Source organism: Gossypium hirsutum, chromosome D12, assembly GCF_007990345.1.
Source record: "Gossypium hirsutum isolate 1008001.06 chromosome D12, Gossypium_hirsutum_v2.1, whole genome shotgun sequence".
In the NCBI taxonomy this organism is placed as follows: Eukaryota; Viridiplantae; Streptophyta; class Magnoliopsida; order Malvales; family Malvaceae; genus Gossypium; species Gossypium hirsutum.
The window spans coordinates 55690492-55716932 of NC_053448.1; the positions used below are offsets into that span (position 1 = coordinate 55690492).

General features: G+C 36.2%; 2 protein-coding genes across 12 annotated transcripts; both read left to right on the forward strand.

The window, feature by feature from the left end:
• Positions 1-14960: 14960 nt before the first annotated feature.
• On the forward strand, positions 14961-20751 carry LOC107946851 (trehalose-phosphate phosphatase A). Of its 11 annotated transcripts, none has more exons than XM_016881335.2 (14): positions 14976-15126; positions 16717-16754; positions 17759-17810; positions 17899-18387; positions 18483-18623; positions 18731-18802; positions 19003-19125; positions 19219-19275; positions 19357-19458; positions 19576-19653; positions 19795-19864; positions 19978-20048; positions 20143-20235; positions 20318-20751. In XM_016881335.2, the coding sequence occupies exons 4-14, from the start codon at positions 18100-18102 to the stop codon at positions 20369-20371; spliced, it is 1149 nt and encodes a 382-aa protein (XP_016736824.1). In that variant the 5' UTR covers positions 14976-15126; positions 16717-16754; positions 17759-17810; positions 17899-18099; the 3' UTR covers positions 20372-20751. The 11 variants fall into 11 exon arrangements, with proteins under 11 accessions (XP_016736822.1, XP_016736824.1, XP_016736823.1 ...); XM_016881334.2 differs by having other exon boundaries at positions 15002-15126; positions 16637-16754; XM_041107259.1 differs by having other exon boundaries at positions 15002-15126; positions 16637-16750.
• Positions 20752-21810: 1059 nt separating this feature from the next.
• Positions 21811-25489, forward strand: LOC107946849 (acid beta-fructofuranosidase 1, vacuolar). The gene is made up of 7 exons (XM_016881330.2): positions 21811-22485; positions 22663-22671; positions 23380-24239; positions 24335-24496; positions 24579-24802; positions 24884-24971; positions 25105-25489. Exons 1-7 carry the CDS (start codon positions 22110-22112, stop codon positions 25330-25332), a joined length of 1947 nt encoding a protein of 648 aa, XP_016736819.1. The 5' UTR covers positions 21811-22109; the 3' UTR covers positions 25333-25489.
• Positions 25490-26441: the final 952 nt, after the last annotated feature.

Sequence of the window (26441 nt, forward strand, 5' to 3'; positions counted from 1 at the left end):
ATACTTTATATAGGAAAAGTAATCTTATAATTCTCAAATCATATACAAAAATAATGATAGGTAAAGGGTTTTTTTATCAAAATATTACAAAAAAATAAAAAAATACGAAAATAATATACAAAAAAGATTATTTACTAAAATAATACAAAAAAAAGACGGCTGAATGGAGGGTCTGCCACAGGCGGCACCAATGGTTCCTTTGGCAGAGGCGGCACCAATGGTGCCACTGCCACAGGCGGCATCCCCTTTGTTCGTATTTCAACCCTTTGTTCGTATTTTTTCTTCGGATTTTATTACTTTTAAAAAATATACTATTTTCTAATTTATTATTTTATATTATTTTAGTACATTATGCTTGAAATGTATTCATTTAGTGTGTTTTTTATTGAAAGTAATAAAATCCGAGGAAAAAATACAAACAAAGGGCCGAAATAAGGGGTTTTTTTAAATTTATTTAAAAAACACACTAAATGAATATATTTCAAACATAATGTACTAAAATAATGTAAAATAATAAAATTAGAAAATATTATATCTTTTAAAAGTAATAAAATCTGAGATAAAATACGAATAAAGAGCTGAAATACAAATATGTTGGTGCCACCTCTCATGTTGTTAATACGAGGATAAATGTTCAATTTTGTTTATATTTTAGTTTTTCAAATATGCTTAGAGTCCTAGAGATACGTGCTATTGTACTACTCTATTGTATGTAGCCTTCATTTTCACCAATAATTTAAAATAATTACAAATTTCTTTTATCATTAACATTCATTTTACAATTTATATTCAAAATTCATAATTATCTCTTTTAATCATATCATCTTCAATATTTCAGTGTTGTTTCTCGAAAATGCAATTTACTTCAACTAATGCCACTGAATATTTACTATTACTTCAGCTAAAGGCTTGAACAGAAGTTAAGTCATAATCAACACGTACTGACATTTTTTTAAAAAAAGTTTTGTTTCGTCACATCAATTTTGAATTGTTTCTGATAAAAGAATAGGATAAATCACTTAGTTGGTCACCGATTTTTTGAATGCTTTTATTTTGATCACCCAAATAATTACAGCTACCACATTCTTCTTCTTCCTTTGCTCCCTAGTTCCAGCTACCACATCCTTTATTGTGTTTTTTAAATAAATTTAAAAAAACTCTTATTTCGGCCATTTGTTCGTATTTTTTTCCCTAGATTTTATTATTTTTAAAAAATATAATATTTTCTAATTTTATTATTTTACATTATTTTAGTACATTATGTTCGAAATGTATTCATTTAGTGTGTTTTTTAAATAAATTTTTAAAAAAACCCTTATTTCGGCCCTTTGTTCGTATTTTTCCCCCGGATTTTATTACTTTCAATAAAAAAACACACTAAATGAATACATTTTAGGCATAATGTACTAAAATAATATAAAATAATAAATTAGAAAATAGGATATTTTTTAAAAGTAATAAAATCCGGGGAAAAAAAGACGAACAAAGGGCTGAAATACGAACAAAGGGCTGAAATACGAACAAAGGGGGGTGCCGCCTGTGGCAGTGGCACCATTGGTGCCGCCTTTGCCACAGGCACCATTGGTGCTGCCTGTGGCAGGCCCTCCATTCTGCCGTCTTTTTTTTGTATTATTTTGGTGAATAATCTTTTTTGTATATTATTTTGGTATTTTTTATTTTTTTTGTAATATTTTGGTAAAAAACCCATAGATAAATAAGATTCCAAAGTTTGTATGGTAATACTGCTACAGTTATTAGTTGTTATTTAATTATCTAACATGGTTTGATTAATGATTATTAAATGTATGTATTATAAATAGTTGTAAATATTATTTGTGAATTGAGATTATTGAATATCTTAAATAGTTGAATAGAAGTAATGAATATGAGTCTAGAAAGTAATTAAATGGATCGTTCGATATATATATTTGAGTCGATGAACGTAGGATAGGATATAATTGGCATGTCAATAGGTTATATCGCGCACTGTATAGGAGTGATTGGTGGTGAAATGATGATTTCTGATTTATTATTGTCTATTGAATATATCAAACTCTAGCATTTGTTACAGACTATCATGTCATATTGCAGTGATTCAGGTGTGTTATCGGGGGCAAATGTAAAGCCTTTGGGTTTGGCACTCAGTACCTAGGTGTGTTTCGGAGGGATGTTAGCCTATGGACTTGGCACTTGATGTCCAGGTGTGTCCTCGGTTGATTAGCTCATTTGAGTGTTCTGGTGTGTTCTAGATGGTTAATCGTGTATCCGGATTTGTTATATTGTTCATCGAGTATATTAGTACTTTAAGTGGTTATATGATTTTCTAATTAGTTAATATGAATTGATAATGTATGATCTAGTTCAATTGAGTTGATTATCTATTATGAGTATTGATAGTAAGACTCACATGTTAAATGATTGTGATTGACAGCATTTTAGTTTAACTAATAGTGTGTGATTTCCTGACATATATTGATGACCCCCCACTCAACTTTCTCTTATTTGATAAGGGTGAACAAATTGGATATCCCCAAAAGTCCTCCCTTATTGTCCTTCATCCAACTCCTTCTCTATCCTAATCTCATCCCTCGAATAATCCCTCAGCCATCTACTAGCAACCGGCGTCGCTTTTCATGGTGGAGCTCTTAGAGAATATCCCAACCAAACACCACCTCCTGTGATCCCTCCGTCAATCTAACTGGACAAAAACCTTCTCTGTAACCCAACCTACCACATAAAAAACAAAACAAAGTGATCTTCTCATATTGAAACATTGCGTACGTTGATCTATTCTGCTAAAAAAACAACACGCTTCTTCATCTTCAACGAAATCTGAGCATCCAATATAACCTTAATAAACATAAACTTCTTCACACCTTTCATCACTAACGCAACATCATACTTCAGGATTTGGCTAATGAAGTTTCCAAATTGTCACGCCATTCCTTTTGACATGAAACTCATCGGTAAATTATGAACTTGCAACCAAAATATGGCATAAATGAAAGGAACTTGTAAAAGATCCTCTCCCTTCTCTCTTATATAAAAAACAATAAGGTGTTTATTAAAAAACCAGGGAATTCCATCCATTACCCTTTATAGATCTACCTCATTAAAAAAATCGAAACAAGACATATCTTTTCCCCGATCTCCGTAATGGACACTCCTCCAAACGGTTGCCATAGATCTACCAAAATGTTCCTCATCGATGGGAAATGTACCATGCTATCCATTAACACTCGCCTTACCAAACACAAGCTATAATGTTATGAACCTAAGTGCTGCTGAGGGCTCTGCTTGGGAATACGCAGCCCAAAGGACCCAAAAGGTGAGAAGAAGCTCTCGCATGAGACACTTGCCTAAGAAATATAATGACTTCATACCAGTATAACACATGGGTAAATGATGGGCGAACAGAGAATATTGGTGCACACACTCGGAGGAAGATTTTCTATAAAATGATTACCTTGGCAGGGAATGGGGGATTATTGTTTTTTTTATTATGAAAATCGTTGTTCTTTCTCTCATCTCAACCTCTTCTCTCTGAGCTTCTTCATATTTATCCTTTTTCTTTTAAAAGAACTTGTACGTTCCCTTCATTAAATACAGAATCTACTCTATTTTTACCTTCAGAACTGTCATTTGAGAATTTATAATTCCCCTGCTCTTAACATTGGAACTTTTATTGAGTCTCTACAAATATGGTAGAGTATCAGACCCGACTTCGCGTTTTGGACGACAACATCAAATCATTGACCGAGTCTCAGAATTCACTTTTCACTACCCAGAACACTCTCCGTCGAGACTTCAATCTCCTTGTTGCCTCTTTCGATGAGCAAAAGGCCTTGCTCCGTGAATTGGCCAATCAACGCACTTCTTCTCAGTTTTTAAGTTCGGCACCTTCTCCACTTTCTAACTCTCAACCTCCATTGGGACTACATAAACCAGCCTCCGTTCAACTGGCCCGGTTCTCCGGTATCAACCCTGACCGTTGGCTAATGCAAGCCGATCGATACTTCACTTTTTACAACATCAGAGATGAAGACCGCGTAACTATTGCCTCCTTTTAATTCGACGAGGTTGCTTTCGATTGGTATGATTGTTGTTCCGTAATCGTCAGCTTGCTGGTTGGCAGGCGTTCTCGGCGTCGCTCCTCGCCCGTTTCTGTTCTCGCGATTTGGAAGAGCCAGAAGGTTTCTTTGCTAAACTGCACCAAATAACTTCTGTGAGTGCCTATCGTTCAGAATTTGAGGCTGTTACCAATTAAGCTATCTGTTTGTCGGCCCACTTCTTGGTCCAGTGCTTCATTTCTAGGCTTCACTCCGACATCAAGCACTTCGTGCTCATCTATCGGCCCAGAACTTTAGATGATGTTATGCAGTTGGCCCAACTTCATGAGAGATGCATTGCTCTGGAAAAATCCCCTACTAGACCGATTCCAACCCTCAGTACCACTAAGCCTCTCCTTCCCACTCATTCCCTTTCCCCAAAAATTAACCCCACTATTTCGCAACCTCCTCCAACCCAATCTACAACCACTTTACCCGTTTGCTGTCTTATCCCATCGGAGGCTGCCCAACGGTGATCCCAAGGATTATGCTATCCTTGTGATGAGAAATATTCCTGGGATAATAAATGCAAGTCTAAACATCAGCTTTTATTACTTGAGAATGATTTGGAGCCCACACACGGCCCCGGTCCTGACTTCTCTTCAATGGATTTGTCTTCTCCAATGTAGTCCGCCATATCTTACAGTGCCCTCGTCGGTGGCTGCGCTGTTTTGACGCTCCGATTTCAAGGTTCGGTGTTTGAGAAACCTGTGCAAGTGTTATTAGATGGAGGTAGCACTCATAACTTCGTTCAAACACGCGTCGCGTCCTATTTGAATTTGACAGTCACCACTACTCCCAGTTTTTCTGTTTTAGTGGTGAGTGCCTCCCTTGCAATGGCATCGTTCAACAAGTTCCCTTGGTTATCCAAAATTAGGAGATTCTTATTGATTTTTTCGTTCTTCCTATTCAATGATGGGACATGGTCTTGGGAGTCGAATGGTTAGTGAAGCTGGAACTAGTACTTACAGATTACTCTTCATCAATTTTTGAGTTTTCTTATGCCAGCCAGAAGGTTCGATGGACGGGTGATGGACTCCCTCTGTTCAACTTATACAGTTCAATGGGCTTCGCCGATTGACTCACAATAATTCTGTGGCTGAGTTTTTTAGGTTAGATCTCATGTCCAAGCCTAATTATCAATCTGAAGTTGTGGCACCTGAAATTGATGCATTATTGACTAAGTTTGCTGATGTGTTTTTCAAACCGACGGGACTACCTCAGGTGAGAGCCTGTGATCACGCTATTCATTTAGCCTCGAATTGTGGTCCAATGAATGTTAAGCCTTATCGATATCCACACTTTCAGAAACGAGAAATAAAGTGGTTGGTTTTAGAAATGTTGTGTAACACCCCTTACCCGAGACCGTCGCCGGAATCGAGTACGAGATGTCATCCAATTTAACTTACCGATTCGGAGCAGAAAAATTTGCTTTGAAAATTGATTTCACTGTTTACAGTAATCTGCCCAATCGCGCAGCAGTTACTAAATTGATTATAACTCGAGCTACGGGACTCGAAATTTAATTCCGTAAATTTTCCCTGAAACTAGACTCATATTCTTACTTACCAAAAAAATTTTCAGAATTTTTGACTTAGCCAATTAGTACAGTTTATTCATTAAAGTATCCCCAGTTTCACAGCTCGAGAGATCTGACCTCTTGGCACTAAAAATCAATTTTCTCATTATAGGATTTTCATATGATATTACCACTTGTTTCTACAGAAAATAGACTCAATAAGGATTCTACACATATAAACTACAACTCATAAATATTTTTATACCATTTTTAGTGATTTTCTAAACTCAGAACAGGGGACTTCAAAAAACCATTCTGACCCTATCTCACTAAAATTCAAATATCTCAAAATATAGAATTCCTTTGCCTACGCCGTTTCTTTCATGTAAAAATAGACTTGATAAGATTTAATTCTATATATCATTCACTCTATAATTCCATATCTACTATTTATGGTGATTTTTCACATTCACGTCACTGCTGCTGTCAAAGAAACTGCTTCTATGTATTAGCTACCATTTACACATACATAACACCAAAACATAATCTTTACTAACCATATCATATGAACATACTCAAAATGATTAAGACTCTATACATGCCATAGTTTAAACATTTTGAAAAACACATAATACCGAGACGATTATGATAGTGTGATACGAGCTCTGACGATCCCCACTTCGATCAAGTTCAAATCACTATAAAACAAAGGAAAAGAAGAAAGGTGTAAGTTACTAATAGCTTAGTAAGTTACATGTAAATAATAGGTACTCATTTAACAATTAACACTTTTAACATATAACTAATCAAAACATTTCTTAGCAATTTCAATCACTTACACATGCACAATCTTACCAATTCACTTGCATATATATTTTCACATTTAACATTTATCACATATGCTCAATTCTTTCAATTGTACCTGCATACACACTTCATTTCATATTCACTTTAACCCATCATTAATCCCGTTGAACACTCGGAATATACACAGATACATAGAGATTTAGCACATAAGTGCAACACTGATATGTAGCCGAAGCTACCACTGTTATGTAGCCGAAGCTACCACTGATCAATAACACTGGAAATGTCCACGGGCCTGCTCACACAAGCTGTCAGGTGTCTGCAACACATGCTAGATCACCCAGCACCCGGGACTCACTGTAACACTGTAACACTGATCTCTAGTGACATGTCACTTGTCTCCACTTCTATTCCTAAGTTCAACCGGGAATTTACACTTAACACTTTATTTTCAGCACTTTATCACTTGAATAATTCATGAATAATTTTCGTTCCACATTGAATATTAATTCACATATCAAATATAATTCACAATTTATAAAAATATAACTATTATTTACATGTAACTTACCTCGGATGCAAAACGACTATTTTTGTAATTTAGTCGATAACTTTCTCTTTTCCCCGACCACTTCCACTATTTCTTCTTTCTTGATCTATATTAACATAATTTAATACATTTTATCAACATTTCATTCAAATACAATTCATACACAACATGTTGGTAAATTTACATTTTTCCCCCAAACTTTTCAAAAATTCCACTTTTGTCCCTAAGCTCGTAAAAATAAAATTCACTAAATTTTTAAATTTCAAACTTCACTAAATCATATTTCATGCTCATAACAGCCCTCAATTTCACAAAATCACAACTTTATGCACACTTTACCATCTTTCACAATTTAGCCCTTTTTCAACATTTTCATCAAAATTCATCTAGTAAAACTTGTAATTAACACTTCAAACATTCATTATCTAACATCACTAATCAATTTACAATTATATCATGAATGGGTCAATTTTTAAACTTTAATTTCATTTAAATTAAATGGTAGAAACATGAAATTCAAGCTTCAATAAGTATAAAAATACGAAAATAATTAAAAACGGGGCAAGAAATCACTTACAATTGAGCTTAGGAAGTTCAAGAACCCTAGCTATGGTGATATGAATTTTTTTGGCAGCAAACGTCTGATTTTAAGAAGATGAACACTTGTTTTCATCTTTATTTTATCTTTTATTCAATTTGGACAAAAATGCCCTTGACCCATTACTTAGATATTTTTCTAGAAATACCCTTTTGTGTCCATAACACTAATTCATGGTCTAATTGCCACATAAACACTTCCAATTTCGTGCAATAATTCAATTAAGTCATTTAATCACTAATTAGACACACTTTGCATTTTTCTCAATTTAGTCCTAAAAATTCAATTAAGCACTAAAGCATTAAAATTTTCTATCCATATTTTCACACAATATTTCAATCAATCAGTAACTAATAAAAATTTATAAAATAAAACTATTTCACTTCGGATTTGTGGTTACGAAACCACTATTCCGATTAGGCCCTATTTCGGGCTATCACATGTTGGCTGATGCTATAATCCAGCCAAGTACAAGTCTTTTTTCCTCGCCAGTGTTGTTAGTACGTAAGAAGGATGGCTCGTGGCGCTTTTGTGTTGATTACCAGATCCTCAATGCCGTGACTGTCAAAGATCGATTTCTGATTTCGTCCATCGATAAGTTATTCAATGAACTTCATGGGGCTATGTATTTCTCCAAGCTTGATTTGTTGGCTGGATTCCATCAAATTCGAGTTAGAACCGAGGATGAAAGCAAGACCGCTTTTAGGACTCACGACGGGCACTATGAGTTCCTTGTCATGCCGTTTGGGCTAACAAACTCACCGTCTACCTTTCAAAGTCTTATGAATTCGATTTTCGTTTGTACCTCCACAAGTTTGTGTTGGTTTTCTTTGACGACATTTTGATCTATAGTCAGGATTGGGAAACGCATTTGGAACATATCAGGGTTGTTTTTCTTCTCCTCCGTGAGTACAAGTTTGTAGCGAAACGTTCTAAATGTCTATTTGGTCATACAAGCATTGGATATTTGGGGCATATTATTTCTCGGCAACGAGTTCAAGTGGATCTCGATAAAATTAAAGCCATCCAATCTTGGCCTATTCCTCACAACATCAAAGCTGTTCCTGATTTTCTCAGTTTGGCAGGGTATTACCGCAGGTTTATCTGTCACTTTACTGCAATTGTCGGTCCCTTGACTGACTTGCTGCGTACATATACCCTTCCAATGTACTCTCTTACCCACACGGCCCTTGAGCGTTTGAAGTAGCTGCTCAGCGAAGCCCCTATTCTTGAATTGCCTGATTTCAGTAAACCATTTGTTGTGGAAACAGATACTTCAGGTACTGGAATCGGTGCCATCCTTTCACAAGGTAGTCACCCTATTGCATATTACAGCCACCAGCTTAGCCCTCGCTTGCAACAATCCTCCACATATCAAAGGGAGATGTATGCTATTACGCAAGCAGTTTCCAAGTAGCGCCAATACCTTTTGGGTAGCCGATTTACAATTATTACTGATCATCAATCTTTGAAGAGTCTTACCTCTCAAGTAATTCAAACACCGAATCAACAGAAGTGGTTAGGCAAATTGATTAGCTATGACTTCGACATCGTTTACCGTCCGGGCCAAAACAACACTGCAGCGGATGCCTAGTCTCGGGTTCCTGCTGCTCAATTCTTGGCCCTTTCTCATGTTTAGTTCTCTATCGGTGATCAGCTCCGAGAGGCCAATGCTGTTTACACTGAGCTGCTTGCTTTGCAGCAACGTTTAGCCACTGATCCAACCTCTTTACCTGGATTTTTGTTCAAAGACAAGCTATTGTACTTTAACTATCGGTTGGTGCTACCTTTTGATTCTCCACTCCGCACTTCTCTGTTAACTAAGTTCCATTCGTCCCCTATTGGTGGCCACTCAGGCATCACTTGCACGTTTCATCGCCTTACTACAAATTTTTATTGGAAACATATGCGTCGAGATGTCACCCAATTCGTCCGCTCTTGCCAAATTTGTCAACAAATAAAGTCTGCCACAATTTCTCCAGCCGACCTCCTTCAACCTCTCCCGATCCTGAGTTTGGTCTTTAAAAATGTTTCCATAGATTTTATCATCGGGCTACCACCTTCAAAGGGAAAAACAGTGGTTATGGTTGTCGTTGATCAACTTTCGAAGTATGGGCATTTTGTGGGTTTACCAACTCATTTTTCTAGTCAAATGGTTGCTTCTGCCTTTGTGCAAGAAGTAATGCGACTACACGGCATCCCTACGAAAATTGTCTCGGACCGTGACCCTCGTTTCTTCAGTAGCTTTTGGAAAGAAGTACATCGTCTCCAAGGCACGACACTGCGTATAAGCACCGCATACCATCCATAATCCGATGGCCAAACGGAGGCCTTCAACCGATGCTTAGATATGTATTTGCGTTGCTATGCCTCGAACCACCCTTCCTCTTGGATGTTATTCTTACCTTGGGCCGAATATTGGTACAACACATCGTACCAAACGGCTGCGCAAATGACACCTTTTGAAGTGTTGTATGGTTGCCCCCACCTACAGTGGCACGGTATGTTAAGGATGACAGCGGCCACCCTCTTGTTTATGCTCAGTTACTCGAACGAGACCTTGTTTTACAACAGCTCAAAATAAATCTAACCCAAGCTTAGGCTCGGATGAAGTTTTATGCTGATCAACATTGCCGAGATATCAGTTTCAATGTTGGGGACTAGTTATACGTTAAGTTGCAACCTTATCATCAGTCTTCTATACGGTTGCAGCGCCATTCAAAGCTCGGTCGCTGATATTTTGGTCTATATCAAGTCCTCAAACGAGTTGGTCCAGTAGCATACGAGTTCGATCTGCCCTCCACGGCTCGTATCCATCTCGTATTTCACGTTTCTATGCTCAAGAAATGCCTCGGACACCCTGACCAGCAAGTCACTCATTTGGACTTGGTCGACTCCACCAGCTTTATTAATTTGCACCTTGTTGCAGTCTTAGATCATAGGCAAGTGCAACGAGGGTCTGCCACCGTGAACTAGTGCTTAATCCAATGTAATGGTCTGACCATTGACGATGCTACTTGGGAAGATAAAGAGAAGTTGCACCAGTTTTATCTTGCTTTCAACCTTGAGGATAAGGTTTATCTCGATGAGGTGGGTACTGTTATGAACCCAAATGCTGTTGAGGGCTCTGCTTGGGAATATGCAACCCAAAGGACCCAAGAGGTGAGAAGAAGCTCTCGCATGAGGCACTTGCCTAAGCAATATAATGACTTCATAACAGTATGACATGAGGGCAAATGATGGACGAATAGAGAATATTGGTGCACACACTCGGAGGAAGATTTTCTACAAAATGATTGCCTTGGCAGGGAATGGGGGATTATTGTTTTTCTGTTATGAAAATCGTTGTTCTTTCTCTCATCTCAACCTCTTTTCTCTGAGCTTCTTCGTATTTTTCCTTTTTCTTTTAAAAGAACTTGTACGTTCCCTTCATTAAATGCCGAATCTACTCTATTTTTACCTTCAGAACTGTCATTTGAGAATTTATAATTCCGCTGCTATAATCCTCCTCAACCACATCTTCATTTCCTAGAGCTTGTACCGGCTTTTCCTCTTCGTCGACTATATTGAGATTTGTCATTTCTTCTTCCATCATTCCACACAGCAAAACCTCCACGCCCCCACTAAACTCTAGAAAAAACTTAACTAGTAGAAACACCACATAAACGTGCTATCAAGCAGACAGAGAGAACAACCAGACGTGCTACAAGGCAGGCTCTTAACAATCTTATAATACTTGAATCATATAAAAATTTAAATACATGTATTCATTTGCAACGTAGGTCAAGAAGTGTATAAAACAGTAGTGTCTGTGGGCTGTCCAAAGTCCGAAAAATGGACAATTAAGTGGAAATGAAGCCCAAACTAATCGAAACATTATTTACTTACCAATACGCCCACTCAAAGAGCCCTTGCATTGCATGGCTGAATTTTTCATAAAAGTCATGCCCATTTCCGCCGTCTCAATGAAACAAACTTTTGTTCACTTCCACTTTCTTTATTCCTTCGTTATTCAATGAAATCATAATTAATTTCTTTTTCAGTAAAAAAGAAAAATCTTAGAAGATAAACTAATTGGTTCAATCAATATTTGAGATGGCAGTCTCAGTGGAGCTCATTTCAGATTTCGCTTTACAAATGGTCCTACCTAACTCCCAGATTCCTAATAAAATGAATCCAGTTCCATTCATCTCCCACTATTAATTAATGTTTCAGGGACGACCAGACTTGTAACAGGGTTTGCTCACTTATTTACGTTGACCAAACACTTTAATCTCCTGACTTTCCTATAACACACATGTTCTACAATGGTTCTGTGTCTCTCGACATGTTTACACAACAATATTTCCAGGACCCGAACCTTCCCCGAAAGGCCCTCCGCATTGCAATTTTTCCAACCCAAAGACTTTTCATCAAATGTACCAGGGAATTATGGGTGCTGTTTTTTCTAATTCAAACCAACCTCACACCGCGTGTTGTGTAACCTATTTTCCATCAACTTCTTTGTTTAGGGTTGGAAGATTCAGTTCAGATTCTTCCTTACTAAATAAAACCCTAGTTTGTTCGTCAAAATAAGACGCTTCACTTTCAAGCATGGGGAATTATTTTTTATTTTTTAGTTAAGTTTTCGTTAAAATTCAACTAATTTAATTATTAAATAATTATTAGAATAAGGTGGCGCAGTCGTGGGATTTTAAAGGAGTTGATTGGTTAAACATTATAGCATGTACCAACCAGCTGATTTGATTGTTCTTCCAGCAATTTATTAATGCCGATTGGTTAGCGTGAAAGGCCAATTATGTTTATTTTTTGCAGAATTGATGATGTTGATGGTGACGATGACGATGACGGTGACGGTAAATAAATATGACCGCAACTGCAAGAAATTGACTGATAATAATAATAAATTTGAAAGGTATTCGATGGGATTTTAATTTATAGTCTCTTGAATTCTAGGGTTTTTTTTTTACTAAAATAATTTGAATTCTGAATTATTTATCGAGGTGAAAGAGATTTTCAGTCTTGTATTATTTAAGTCAATAGTTTATTTTTTAATAATATTCAGGTAAAAAAGCTTGAATAATGAAAATGTTTAGTTTTTTTATTAAAATTTAAAAACAATAATTACGTAAAAAAAAAAGGGATGTCCTTGTGTGAGTCTCCCACTGCCCTTGATCTTACTTCCCTTTTTAACTTTTACAGTTTAACTTCTTTTTAATTAGAGTTATAAAATAGGAAAAGTCTACAATTTGCAGTAAAAAAACAAGTGAGCTTTGCTAGAAACTAAAATAAAAATGCTTATAATAATAGTGCAGTAAGTAAAAAGGGGCTTTAGGTTTACATGTTGACCATACACATCTGCGTTGAAATCGAAGATTCCATTTCTTAATGATGCAAATTGCAAAGATTAATACTGCTTCAGAACCAATCAATTCTCTGTTTAGATTTTACTTGCCCTTTTTGACTGCTCTGGGTAAAGTCATTAATACCTAAATTCCCGGCTTCCACTGCTACCTTCCTTTCTTAGCCTCCCCGACCAACAATTATTCAATTAAAATTTTTTATACAAAGTTTAAAATTATTTATTATTTTTTAATTTTTAATTAGAAAAATAAAAAATTTTAATGCCTCTGTACCCATCAATTAATTTAAAATTCAATTAATTTGTAAATTACAAAATAAAATAAATCCATAAATTTAATACGTCTAAGTTTCTATTTTTGGGAAATTTTATCACTTTTTTGAATTTTTAAACAATATTTTAATTTTTTGAATTTTTTCCAAAACCTTGGAGGTTTAATTAACTTATTGACATTTATATAATTTCCAAAATCAATCTTTTTTTGTTAACAATAAATAATTATTTGTAGTTTTAATGGATGCTGTATTGAATAAAAGACATTTAGGCCATGCTCCCGTAATCGGGAGGCGAATAAATGTTACACGGTCGTTGATGCTTCCATTATGTAGAATGACAACACAATAATCGGGTATTACACTACCGGACTTCGCTAGACCACCTCTACCACAATAAATATGAATTATAGTAAAGCAAAATCAAAATTTATCTATATTTAAGATATAAACTTATTTTTTTTACAACTGAATCTCATATCATGATAATGAAAAACTTAATTATTATTTGTTGAGACAAATGTGGAACCTTAATTATTATAACTTGAAAATTTTAACATTTTATATATTACTGTTTTAATCCTTTTCCTATATTTATATAGTTAACTTCAATTCTCAATATAGTATAGTTAAAGAAAAAATTGATAAATGTGATTTTAAATAATATAAAATATTTAGGGAATATTGTTGCAACTGTAGGAGTTGACTCGTTTGTTGCTGCGGTGGGAGGAATGGCCAGGAACAATGGGGGATGTTGGTTCTAGGGGTTCTCCCATAAGTTAGGGATTTGTCCCGTGCTGGAAGTTGAGTTATGGGGGGCTTTTGAGGGAGTTAAACTAGCATGGGAGAAGGGAATTAAGAAAATTGTCTTGGAGATAGGCTGTATAGAAACAATTAACCTATTGAGTGGTCAGACTCGAGATCAAAACTTGTTAGGGGGAAGAGTGAGGGATTTATTGAAGTAGATGGAAGAGTTTCGTGTGATACATATATCAATATAGAAGAACAATATAGCGGTTGGTATGGTCAAACTTGCCATGAGAATGAATGTGAAACGAAAAATCTTTGATGAATATTGTTGGACGGTACATGACATTGTCATAGTGGTAACTGAGGCTTTCAATCAAATGATAAGATAAAAAGAACAAATTTATGTTTATACCAAAAAAATAAATAAAAATATTTAATTCCATTCAAATAAATTAAATATGTAACCAGCCCAATAATATAATAAATAATATTACATTATAATATTAACAAGCCAAAAAAAATGCACCGAATCAAGTTGATTGGTGCAACGTATCCTGATGGATTTCATCATCGGTCTTATTCCAAAAACCATGCGTGTAATTTCTTAATTATTTCCCAAAAGCTTCTCCCACGTAATTGCTGCGTGGATTACCGTTGTGGGTTGAAGATGGTAATATGGGTGGGCCCACGGTCAAATTGCGACGTGGGACCACATGTTTGGCCCAAATTAAAACCACGACCGACGCCCTCCCCCAGCAGTGATTGAAAGTGACGGCACGCTGACAACATGTCCAGCACATCCGTGCCCAGGGCCCGCTCTCCAACGCGGCCACGTCAGACATAAGTCGATCACAGGTGTCCACACGCGTATTGGCTGCAAAGTCTTCCACCACGTGTCCCCCCGGCGTTCCGTCAAGAATCAAAGATCCCCTGTGGGCCCCCTCTTTTTCCTTTTCTTTCGCCCCAAAACTCAAAACCACCTCCATTGTTACTTACCGAACTCGCATTATATAATGCCAAATACATCAACAAAACCAGCTTCTAAACTAAAACCTCGACTATAATTACGCGCTTCTCACCCCTTATTTTCCCATCTACCCGCTCCTCTCATTTTACATTTCCAAACAACAAAAGTGGGGAAACACAAACCAGTTACAAGGTATTTTCTCGTCTGCTTTTCCATTTTTGGTTCCTAATTCTGCCAACTCATCGCTCAGAGTTTTGCTTTTAATTGCACTCCCTCGAACTCCGAACCTAACCGAAACTCTATAAATACCCAAACGGCCATAACGCATCTCTTTTTCTTTTAAATTCTTTTGATCTCTTATCTGAGTTAAACATCGATTCGGTATTATACGATTTTTTTTTAGTTTGATTCTCCTTCTCTGCGATTCCTTCTCCTGTTCAGGTGATTATAATCTGACATTTTCTTTGTTTCGTTTTGGCCGTCGAGAAGATAGACTAAGGCAGTGGTTTACTTCATTACGGCGTCGCAAATTTATTCTTTTGTTTGTACATTATAATATCATCACGGCTTTTCTTTCGTTCTTGAACAAGTAAAATGGTGCATTTGTAGATTAGTTTTCTTTCTTTCTTTCTTTCTTTCCAAGTTTTCTCTTTTTGCTCCTTTTGCCCTCAAAGCTTCCTGCATTTCTCGAGCGGCCTTTCTGAACGCGTTTTCTTTTTCGTTGTCGAGTTTTTTAAATTAGGTGTGGTTTTGACTTTTTTTTCTTTTTTTTTGCCTCTCAGAAAGCTGTTTTGATTTTGTTAAAAATTAGCGTACCGTTGACTGACTTTTTGTTCACTGCTCAGTTTCCGCTTCTTAATCTGACGAGTTTTAAAATCTCTGCTTTCCAGAGTATTTCTTCAATGCCGTTGTCTAATGGTAACCAAAGGAAAAAGATTGTTTCCAATTTAAAGATTTTATGTGCATTCCTTACATTTTCAAATTAAATTCTTTTTCTCTGTTTTTTGAATTGACTTGGTTTGTGCTCTGTTTTCTTCAAGATTTTATTTTATTTTATTTTGGTCAAAAGAATCAATTCCTTAATTTTCTGATTGGTTCGTTGTTTTTTCTTTGAATTGCTCGTTACATGATTGACCGTTCAGTTTGTTTTTTCCTAACCGCAAAGCGGAAGCTGTCAATGTCTATTCCAATTTGTCTATCTCTTCTACCTGTGTTTGCTTGCAATGATGTTATAATATATTCATTTTGTTTTCACCTCAAAGATATTTTTCAATAGTTGAATTTTCAAAGAAGAAAAAAGAAAAGACAATAAAAAACTGTTTAACGTAGCACAGTCGATTAATTAGCCGGTAAGATGCTTAACCGTACTGATTAAACAATGACAGCAAGTTACTGATCTTGGAAAAAAAATAAACTATAAGTCTTGCATACTTTTAGTGGTAATTTTGATGCTGATGGATGGAATGTATGATAGCAACACGAGTATGGTGAAACCTGAAGTTTCTGTTTTGGGTTTTCCAATAATGATTTTAATTCAATTGATGGATCTTTTATGTGCTTGGGGGTCCATTGTGTGTTTTCCCCATTTTCACTGTAGGCCCGTAATGTGTGGTTGCCTTTAACTTGGTTCCCTCTCCCTGAGTGGGGGCAAGGCGTCATTTTTATCAAGCAACTACCATTTACTTATATTTTGCTGTACCAGATATCATTTTTTTCACGTGGGCCAGCTTTATTTATGAATGAATGCTGCTCTTCACTTCTTTGGGTTTCATATAATTTCAGGCTTTGCTACCTTTTGCATGCTTACGAGGATGATGTAGGTAATTGTGATTGTGATTGTTTTTGTCTTGTTTTTTTCCCCTTACAGTTACTGTTTGAGTTATTTTGGGTGGTGCTATTATTTGTTTACTTATTTTGTTCATGATGTCAATTATCTAATGTATGTGAAATCTGTAATTCTGCATAGTAATGAAGTCATCAATTTGCCTTTTTTCCTAAATATTGAGAATGTTTATGGGCTTTTAGTTTATCTTGCTTTTGCTTTCAAAAAATATTCCCTGTATGTTTTGTTTAGCGCTCAAGTTTGCTTCTATTTGTTTTTAGGTTCTGCAATTTTGATTTTTTTTATATCCCAGGAAAGGTTGTTGAGCTATGGAATATAAATCATTGTGATACTGAACAAGAAAAACTATTCATTGGCAACAATGATATTTTAGAGGAATTTCATGTAAAATTGCAGTCTAGTTGCTTAAAAGGAGGATAAGGACACAAGTTATTGTTAAGTGCAAACCTTTTGCCCTTGCAAATTAACTTTGTCTGGTAAGAAAAGGACTGAACTTTAAAAGGAATCTGAGGCTGTGAAGGGCCATAGAAAGTAGAATTTACTATATTTTTCAGTAATGTCTCGATGCGTTTTTTAGGAAATTTTCATGCTTATAAAGTCCCTTTCCTTGCAAGTTGTGTGGTTGCTTGCCAGTTCTGACTGATAAGATGTTTGTCTTCTACCCAATCTGAGCTGTCCATTTTCATCTGTATGTCATCTTTGTGCATTTTCATCTTTCAACTGAATTGCACTACATATATTCGACACCGATATATCTTTTGTTTTCCTGCACCTCTTCTGCCCCCAACCTTTTGGTTTTCTGAAGTTAATTGTTTATATTTGTTTCGTGAGGCATGTTTTGTATCATTGTCCTCCAATAATGAATTTGTCAAATTTGTTTACTGTTTCTTCTTGGCCTTTATTCATTGTTCATTTTCAGTTTTGAAGGATGTTATTCTGGATCTGTACATTAATCATAGTTCTTAAATCAATTCCCTGCAGATAGTGTTCGCTTACATAAGCTTTAAGCAGAGTAACCAAAGGATATGAACAGGTTCAGTTCCTATATCTGGTTCTTTTGAAAAACAGTGATGGTCTTTAGCTTCATTTTGTCTCTTTTGACACACGAAATCCGTTTTCAGGTCCCTTATGCTTGATGGACTGCTTGCTTAAGAGCAGTGACAAGAAAACTTTAAAGAGGTGGTTCTTCATTGACAAAAGGGTTGGCTGAGTAGAATATCTGAGGTTGAATATTAAGGTTTGCTTCTTTGCACTTGAGTGGAAAGTTTGCTGAGGAGTCTGTTAGCTTTGACTTTATAAGTAGTGTTACAAAGCTGGATCAAATGGACCTGAAATCCAATCACACTGCTCCTGTTCTGGCTGATCCTGCACCGATAAGCAAGTCAAGATTAGTAGCTTCCAGTCTGTTGCCATACTCATCCCCAGCACCAGTGTTTTCTCCAAATCTACTTCTAACTGTTCCCAGGAAGAAAACTGGAATTCTCGATGATGTTCGCGCCAGCAGCTGGCTGGATGCTATGAAATCCTCATCCCCTCGTCATACAAGCACGAGGGATTACAACCATGAGATTGTATCAGCTGATACAGATGTTGCGTATCGCACATGGATGGTATTGTTTCTCTTTTACTTCTACCCGAGTTTAATTTTGATACAAGTGGATGAGTTATTGATCTGCTCTATGTACTTTACTCTCTGATTTTACAGGTTAAGTATCCCTCTGCACTATCATCTTTTGAGCAAATTACAAATTTTGCCAAAGGCAAGAGAATAGCATTGTTTTTGGATTATGATGGGACTCTTTCACCAATTGTGGACAACCCAGATTTTGCCTTTATGTCTATTGATGTAAGAATAAATGGTTTGCCTGACAAAACCATATATAAAATCTTTTAGTCAAAATTCCTCTCTCTTTTTGGTTGCTCATGATAGACTAACCAAAGCCATTTATTCAGATGCGAGCTGCTGTAGCAAAAGTGGCAAAATACTTCCCAACAGCAATAATTAGTGGAAGAAGCCGTGACAAGGTGATTTAAGGATCAATTTTTTAAATAATTTTTTGATCAAAAAGCATTTTAGTAATTCTGACATCTTCCTTGGCACTGTTTTTCATGCGTACTTATCCAACTGCCACCTTCGATATATTTAGTTTATTTTATGTGTTTGATTGCCTCTTTGTTGGGTTTTAGTTTTGACCATATCTTGTTCTATGCCTTTGTATATTCAGGTATATGGTTTTGTAGGACTAACAGATCTCTATTACGCGGGAAGTCATGGAATGGACATCATGGGTCCTGTTAGGGAATCGTCCGATGATCCTCCTAACTGCATTAGATCTACTGATAAGCAGGTTTGGGGCTTGAAATCTCTTATCTTTTTATTCCCTGTGACTCTACATTCTCTATTAAATTATATCTTAATCTTGTTTCTCTTTAATGCACAGGGCAAAGGAGTAAAGTTATTCCAGCCTGCTAGTGAATTCCTACCTATGATTGACGAGGTATGTATGGCTCTCGGGTGCCATACTTTGAGCCCTTCAGCTTTTCCTCTTTGTTCTAACGTGGAGTTTCATTCATCACAGGTTTTTAACTCACTTGTTAACAGCACCAAAGAAATTAAAGGAGCAAAAGTTGAAAACAATAAGTTCTGTGTCTCTGTCCATTACCGTAATGTAGACGAGAAGGTAGATACTTTCCTTGGTATAAGAAATATTTATCTTTTGGAAGTGATGCTCAGTGGCATGTCCATTTTCCTTGCGTACTTTATTAACTTCTGCGCACATTCTTATAATTGTTTCCAGAATTGGAAAACAGTTGCACAATGTGTTCATGATGTCATCAGAAACTACCCTCGTCTGCGATTGTCTCATGGGCGGAAGGTGATCTTTGAAGACAATATGATTCTCCTATTTTTGACTCATTTTCTGCTTGTAGCTTGTGCTAGATATGGATGTTGTGATTTCTGGTTGTGTTATTTTATAATATTAGTCATTTATGTTTTTTAAAATTTATGCAATTAGGTTTTAGAGGTACGGCCTGTGATCGACTGGGATAAGGGAAAAGCTCTCACATTTCTACTTGAATCACTTGGTAAGTATGTTTTCTAGACTGTCTTCTTATTATTTATTATTTTCACTGTCATGGCATATGTTGTTTTTCATGCATAATAATGAATTAATTGTGAGCAAAATCAAATGCTTTAGGGCTTAGTAATCATGATGATGTGCTTCCCATTTATGTTGGAGATGACCGGACAGACGAAGATGCATTTAAGGTAAGATATAAATCACAACACCATTGACACTCTTGAGAGTTGTGTATGCGTTCAAAAATAACTAACAGAAACAAGTTCATTGGTTTAAAAACAGGTTCTGAGAGAGGGAAATCTGGGATATGGCATTTTAGTATCATCCGCTCCAAAGGAGAGTAATGCATTTTTCTCCCTTAGGGACCCTCAAGAGGTATAAAAACAAATCTGTTTGTTCTCATACTGGGATTGTTGGTGTTTGAAATTAATTATGCCTCTGCCTGTGAATGATGCAGGTGATGGAGTTTCTTAAATCACTGGTGAATTGGAAGAAGACAAGTGTTCTCTGAATACAACAAATAACATAGAGAAGAAAAATACACTGATAAAAGCATAGAATAAAGATAAAATTTTACTATATCTAGTTAACACTGGGAGGCTTTGGAGTGGACGTGGTGGCGTTTCTCCAGGTCTGGTGGCCTACCATTGCTGCTCATTGCTTCTTGTCTTAACTGTATATTCCTGCTTCAGTTATCTTTCTCACTGGTAACCGGTGATGGATGCTTCCATTTTATATTCATGTTTCCCATTCTTGGCATTCAGTTTCGGAAAGCAGCCCTCTTCCATTGGACAACACTAAATATTTTTTTCATTCTTTTAAGCATGGATATTCTTTCATATGTATTTTTACAAACTCCTGATGGAATGTTATTTTTCATGCATTCTTCTCTCTCATTTTGCATATTTCTTTTAATTGAAATACGCTCAACTGATTTTAAGATAGAAATTAGTTCTTTGATGTATCAAAAGTCGAGTGAACCAACTTGGGGAATTTTTTTCTGCTCATTATTATTATTCACAGCATAACATGAAAATTTAATTAATCTTGTGATGTTGAGCAGTTAGTCGCTGAAATGAAGCTTAGTGACAGTAAATCACCATTTAAAAAAGCTTCTTCAATACAATGATCACAAAACAGGGGATTGAACTAGCTACTAGTGTAACTATAAGTAACATATGGTAGCTGTTTTTCTTTCATTTTACTTTTTGTCAGTCTATAGTTAGTAGTTACCATGTGGAGTGTTATTTGAAGTAGCATAGCATTTAAATCGAATTAAGGAAGCAGCTCCTTTAATTTAGTTTTGTTGGTTGTCAATGCCAATAAAAAGGAGACAGGGTTTGAATAATGCAATGCAATTCAAGACCCAATGATCCTAACAAACATTCAAGGAGCACACTCAAATCCCAACAACCATTCCATCCTGATGGATGTGGAAAAACAAATTTAATTAAGGAGCCTCTCAAACTTAGAGCTCTTGCCACAGCACATGATGCATTTTTCAACAGATCAGAACAAGTACAAGGACAATTAATCCTAGATTATCTCAACAGCATGCCACATGACCCATGTTCCATTTCGTATACATATGTCTGCCATTTAATTTAAAGGTAAACATTTGTGATGCCAATGCCAATGCCTTATTCACCTCACAAATCAGTATCCATAAACTAGCTGTTTTCAGGCCAGGAGGACCAACATGCTCAAGACTTGGCATTCCCTAATGCTGTGTGTCCATTGGTCATTGCACGTAAATTGGCTCTGTCTTCATGCTTCCAAATTATTATTATTAATGAAGAAAAATAATTTACTCTCTGAAATCTTGCAACGCAAGCCACAACCCAGAAGCTAGAGAAGACAAATAATACGATGATAATTTATAACTATATGTATAGTAGTGTAAATGGCAATATATATTAATATAAAATCCTAACCCCCAAAAAGCAAGCAACTGAGTTTGACTACCAGGTGCAGCTGCATGCATGCATTGCATGGGATGCCCTTACCTTTTCAACTGTCCCTCTTTGTTTCACTGTATAGCATTCACCAGATCTGATCTAATGGGACCACCTCTCTCTCCCCAGCTAAATTGGACAACCACCAATCCAAGCTCAAGACATATAAATCTCTTCTCTTTCTCTCTATGTTGTTCTCTCTTTAATTTTACCTACCATTACCCTTTTCTACTTAATCTCTCATTGCTTACTTATATTGTAAGTGTGACCAAGTAAACCAAGTACAGAAGCTCAATGCCCAAGATGGAGGCCAGCAGCAGCACCTCCCATGACCCAGCATTGTTCCATGCTCCCTTGCTATACCACCCTCGGAGAAGGAGCAGCAGACCCTTAAAGGGTTTCGCAGTGATAATTGGGTCCGTCGTTTTCCTACTCTCACTGGTCACATTAATCGTTAACCAAAGCCCGGAGCCATTAGCAAGTAACCCCAGTAGTGTAACGGAGGCAGGGTCGTATTCAATGGCGGCGCAGCCAAGAGGGATAGCTGAAGGTGTTTCAGCCAAGTCAAACCCATCACTTTTTGACAAAGTTGGGTTTAATTGGACAAACGCTATGTTTTACTGGCAAAGAACTGCCTACCACTTTCAGCCTCAAAAGAATTGGATGAATGGTAGGTTACCTAATTACAATTTAAGTTGCTTCTTTTGATTTTCGTCACTAAACTTTTCATTTTAGTTTACTATTTTTAAACTTAAATATGATTTCCTTTTAATAATCGAATTTAATTTGTTGTCTTTTTCTTATTATGCTTGCACGTTGGTTCGGCAACTTACGTATCTTGCTTCAGATCCTGACGGTGAGTTCTCTTCACATCTAAATTCTTGTTGTTAGTCAACCATTTCATCAATCAATGCGTAAAAAAAAATATCGAATCAGAAAATTGTGACCAACCCAATCTGCTAGTTCTTCCAAATTTGAGCATTTCAACCTTGATTTGCAATTAAAGTTGGCTTCTACATTGAATTGAATCACACCTTACCCTTTTTCTTCTACTAGATCCACTTATAAATTTATTTTTCAATACTCATTTAATTAAATTTAAAAAATTTACATAATTTGTTTCATATAAAAATTCGATTCTTTAATATATAAAAAATATATATTCTACATCAATAAGATACTAATATCGAATCCACCATTTGTGGTATAATAACTGCAATTATATTACAAAATTTTAATAAAATATTAATAGCATAAAATTAATTAATTTAAAAAATATATGATTTTTTAACAGGATTAAATAGGACAAATATCTTATTAAAAAAATAAATATTAAAAGGAAAAAGACATGATAACCCTTAGTTTACAATCAATGGTTACTTGACCGTATGGTTTGCTTACCTGTCGTTCTAACGTTTAAGTCCTAACTAACTAGTTTTGCAAAACCTTGCTTCTGTGCATACACCATGTAATAGCATGTGATTTTTTTAGTAATTATATTAAACTCTAATAGTTTAATTAAAGTAGCACGTGACATAATGGAACAAAAATACGATGGTCGCAGGTCCGTTATATCACAAGGGATGGTACCATCTTTTCTATCAATACAACCCTGATTCAGCCATATGGGGAAACATCACTTGGGGCCACGCTGTATCAACGGACCTCATTCACTGGTTCTATCTCCCACTCGCCATGGTCCCTGATCAATGGTACGATATCAACGGTTGTTGGACGGGGTCGGCCACTCTCCTGCCAGATGGCCGAATCGTAATGCTTTACACCGGCAGCACCAATGACTCCGTGCAAGTCCAAAACCTTGCATATCCCGCCAACCTATCTGATCCCCTCCTCCTTCAGTGGTTAAAATACCCGGGTAACCCGGTTGTTGTTCCCCCAACCGGGATCGAAGACGAAGAGTTCCGAGACCCGACAACAGCTTGGCTTGGACCCGATGGTTCCTGGCGGATTGTTGTTGGTACAAGGTTTAATACCACCATAGGAACAGCCCTTGTTTTTCAAACGACAAACTTTTCGGACTATGAATTATTGGATGGGGTCTTACATGCTGTTCCGGGTACGGGTATGTGGGAATGTGTAGATTTTTACCCCGTTGCAATAAACGGGTCGGTCGGACTGGACACGACGGCACTTGGGCCTGGAATTAAGCATGTCCTGAAGGCTAGTTTGGATGATACGAAAGTTGATCATTATGCAATAGGGACCTACGACATGATAACGGATAAATGGACACCTGATAACCCGGAAGAAGATGTAGGCATCGGGTTGAAAGTGGATTATGGGAGATACTATGCCTCCAAGACATTTTTTGATCAGAGTAAACAAAGGAGGATTCTTTATGGTTGGGTTAATGAAACTGATTCTGAAGCTGATGACCTCGAAAAAGGATGGGCTTCCATTCAGGTAAATTACATACATACATACATTACCACTACGAGTACTACAACATACATAACATACTTTTCTACACGATGGTATTTTGTTTTCGTAATTTACAGACAATTCCCAGGAGTGTGTTGTATGACAACAAGACCGGAACCCATTTACTACAGTGGCCTGTGGAAGAAGTGGAGAGCTTGAGACTGAATGCTACAGTGTTTAAGGATGTTGTAGTTGAAGCAGGATCAGTTGTGCCCCTCGACATAGGCACCGCTACTCAGGTTTTGTAACTTTACCACCTCTAATAACAACTCACCCCACCAGCACTAATTTATATTGACAACATAAAATTATTAAATGCAGTTGGATATATTAGCAGAGTTTGAAATAGAGACGTTGGTATTGAACAGCACGGAGGATGAAGTCAGTGATTGCGGTGATGGGGCGGTTGATAGGAGCACTTACGGGCCATTTGGGGTCCTGGTTATTGCTGATGATTCACTTTCTGAGCTCACTCCTATATATTTCCGTCCACTTAATACATCCGATGGGAGTCTTGAAACTTACTTTTGCGCTGACGAAACAAGGTTTGCTTTGTTCTACATATGTTTCTAATTGCGAGTTTCAGTTAACAAGTGAAAGAACAATATATAAATGGTTTGATGCAGGTCTTCTAAAGCTCCCGATGTCACAAAACGAGTGTATGGAGGCAAAATTCCAGTGCTTGACGATGAAAACTACAACATGAGGGTATTGGTAAGTCATAAATAATGTTGTCTGCTTGAAGATATGATTTTGGTGAAATTACAAAAAATGTACTGCTACTAGTAGTCTTAATTAGTTAATTCGATAAAAGATTATTGTAAATTAAAAAGTTGAATGAAAACAGGTGGATCATTCAGTAGTGGAAAGTTTTGGAGGAGGAGGGAGGACGGTGATAACATCAAGAGTGTATCCAACGGAAGCCATATATGGAGCAGCACGGCTGTTCTTGTTCAACAATGCAAGTGGAGTGAATGTGAAGGCCACACTCAAAATATGGGAGATGAATTCTGCCTTTATTCGTCCTTTCCCATTTGAAGAAACATTATTTCAGGAAATGGTTGCTTCCACATGATTATCATTTGGGAAGGGTGGATGCCCCCAGTCTACAAAACATATTAGTATTATGTTTTCAGTGCATAATTTTTTTTATTTGTTGGGCATGTCCATTCATTTTGTATTGTCGCCTGGTATTTGGTTGAGAATAAATCGATAAAATTTTGAGATTCTTATATTTTTCGTCTTTACCTTACCTAATAATATAGGAAAAAAGGGATTTTATGATATTATGATTCCACATCATCTTTTATATCTTTTTAATAGGAGAATGATAAATTAAATTTTTTCTCTTGATTTTAAATTTTTTCCTTCTAAAAAAGTTCAAATCTAACTAAAAATCGCATTAACTTAAAATTAATATCCAATTAACCCAAGAAAACAATAAGAAATCGTCACTACTTATAACTATATGATAAGAATTACGGACATCAAATCCTAAAAAAAAAAAAGTATCATAGAGGCCTTATATTAATCTGTACACATTAGATTAAAAAGTAAATTAGTTTTATTAAAAATTTCATCCATTTCTACTATTAAAATTTAGTCATTGTATGTCAGCATAAGGTACACATAGCACATTACGTGTCACTGTTTAGTTATTCTGTTAGCTATTCTAATTTTTAACCGTAGAAATAGATGAAATTTTTAACAAAAATGACCAATTTGCTCATTAATCTAATGTACAAAAATTAATTTATTTTTTTAATACAAGAACAAAATGCAATTTGACTCTTAATACAAAAGCTTTCATGGTATTTTTACCAATCAACATTAGTTCATCTATCTTTAATTAAGCAACAACGAGTAGACATATTTCTTTATGAGCATTCATGCATTACAACCAACAAGGCTTTCATTATTAAGCAATTGATAGTTTTGAATACTAACAGTACTCGATTTATACCTATGCAGGAAGTTATTCTCTAACAGTTAAAGCCAGATACCCTACTACTTGCATGTTAGCTATGTTAGGAACCTTCCACACCATTATTGTACAAATCAAATGTTTTTTTTAGAGGATGTACAAATCAAATGTTGATATATAATGGTAGCCAACAAAATCTCTGTAACCACATCCACAAGCCCCACACTGATTTGCTTTTAAGCCCTCCGGCACAAAAGCTT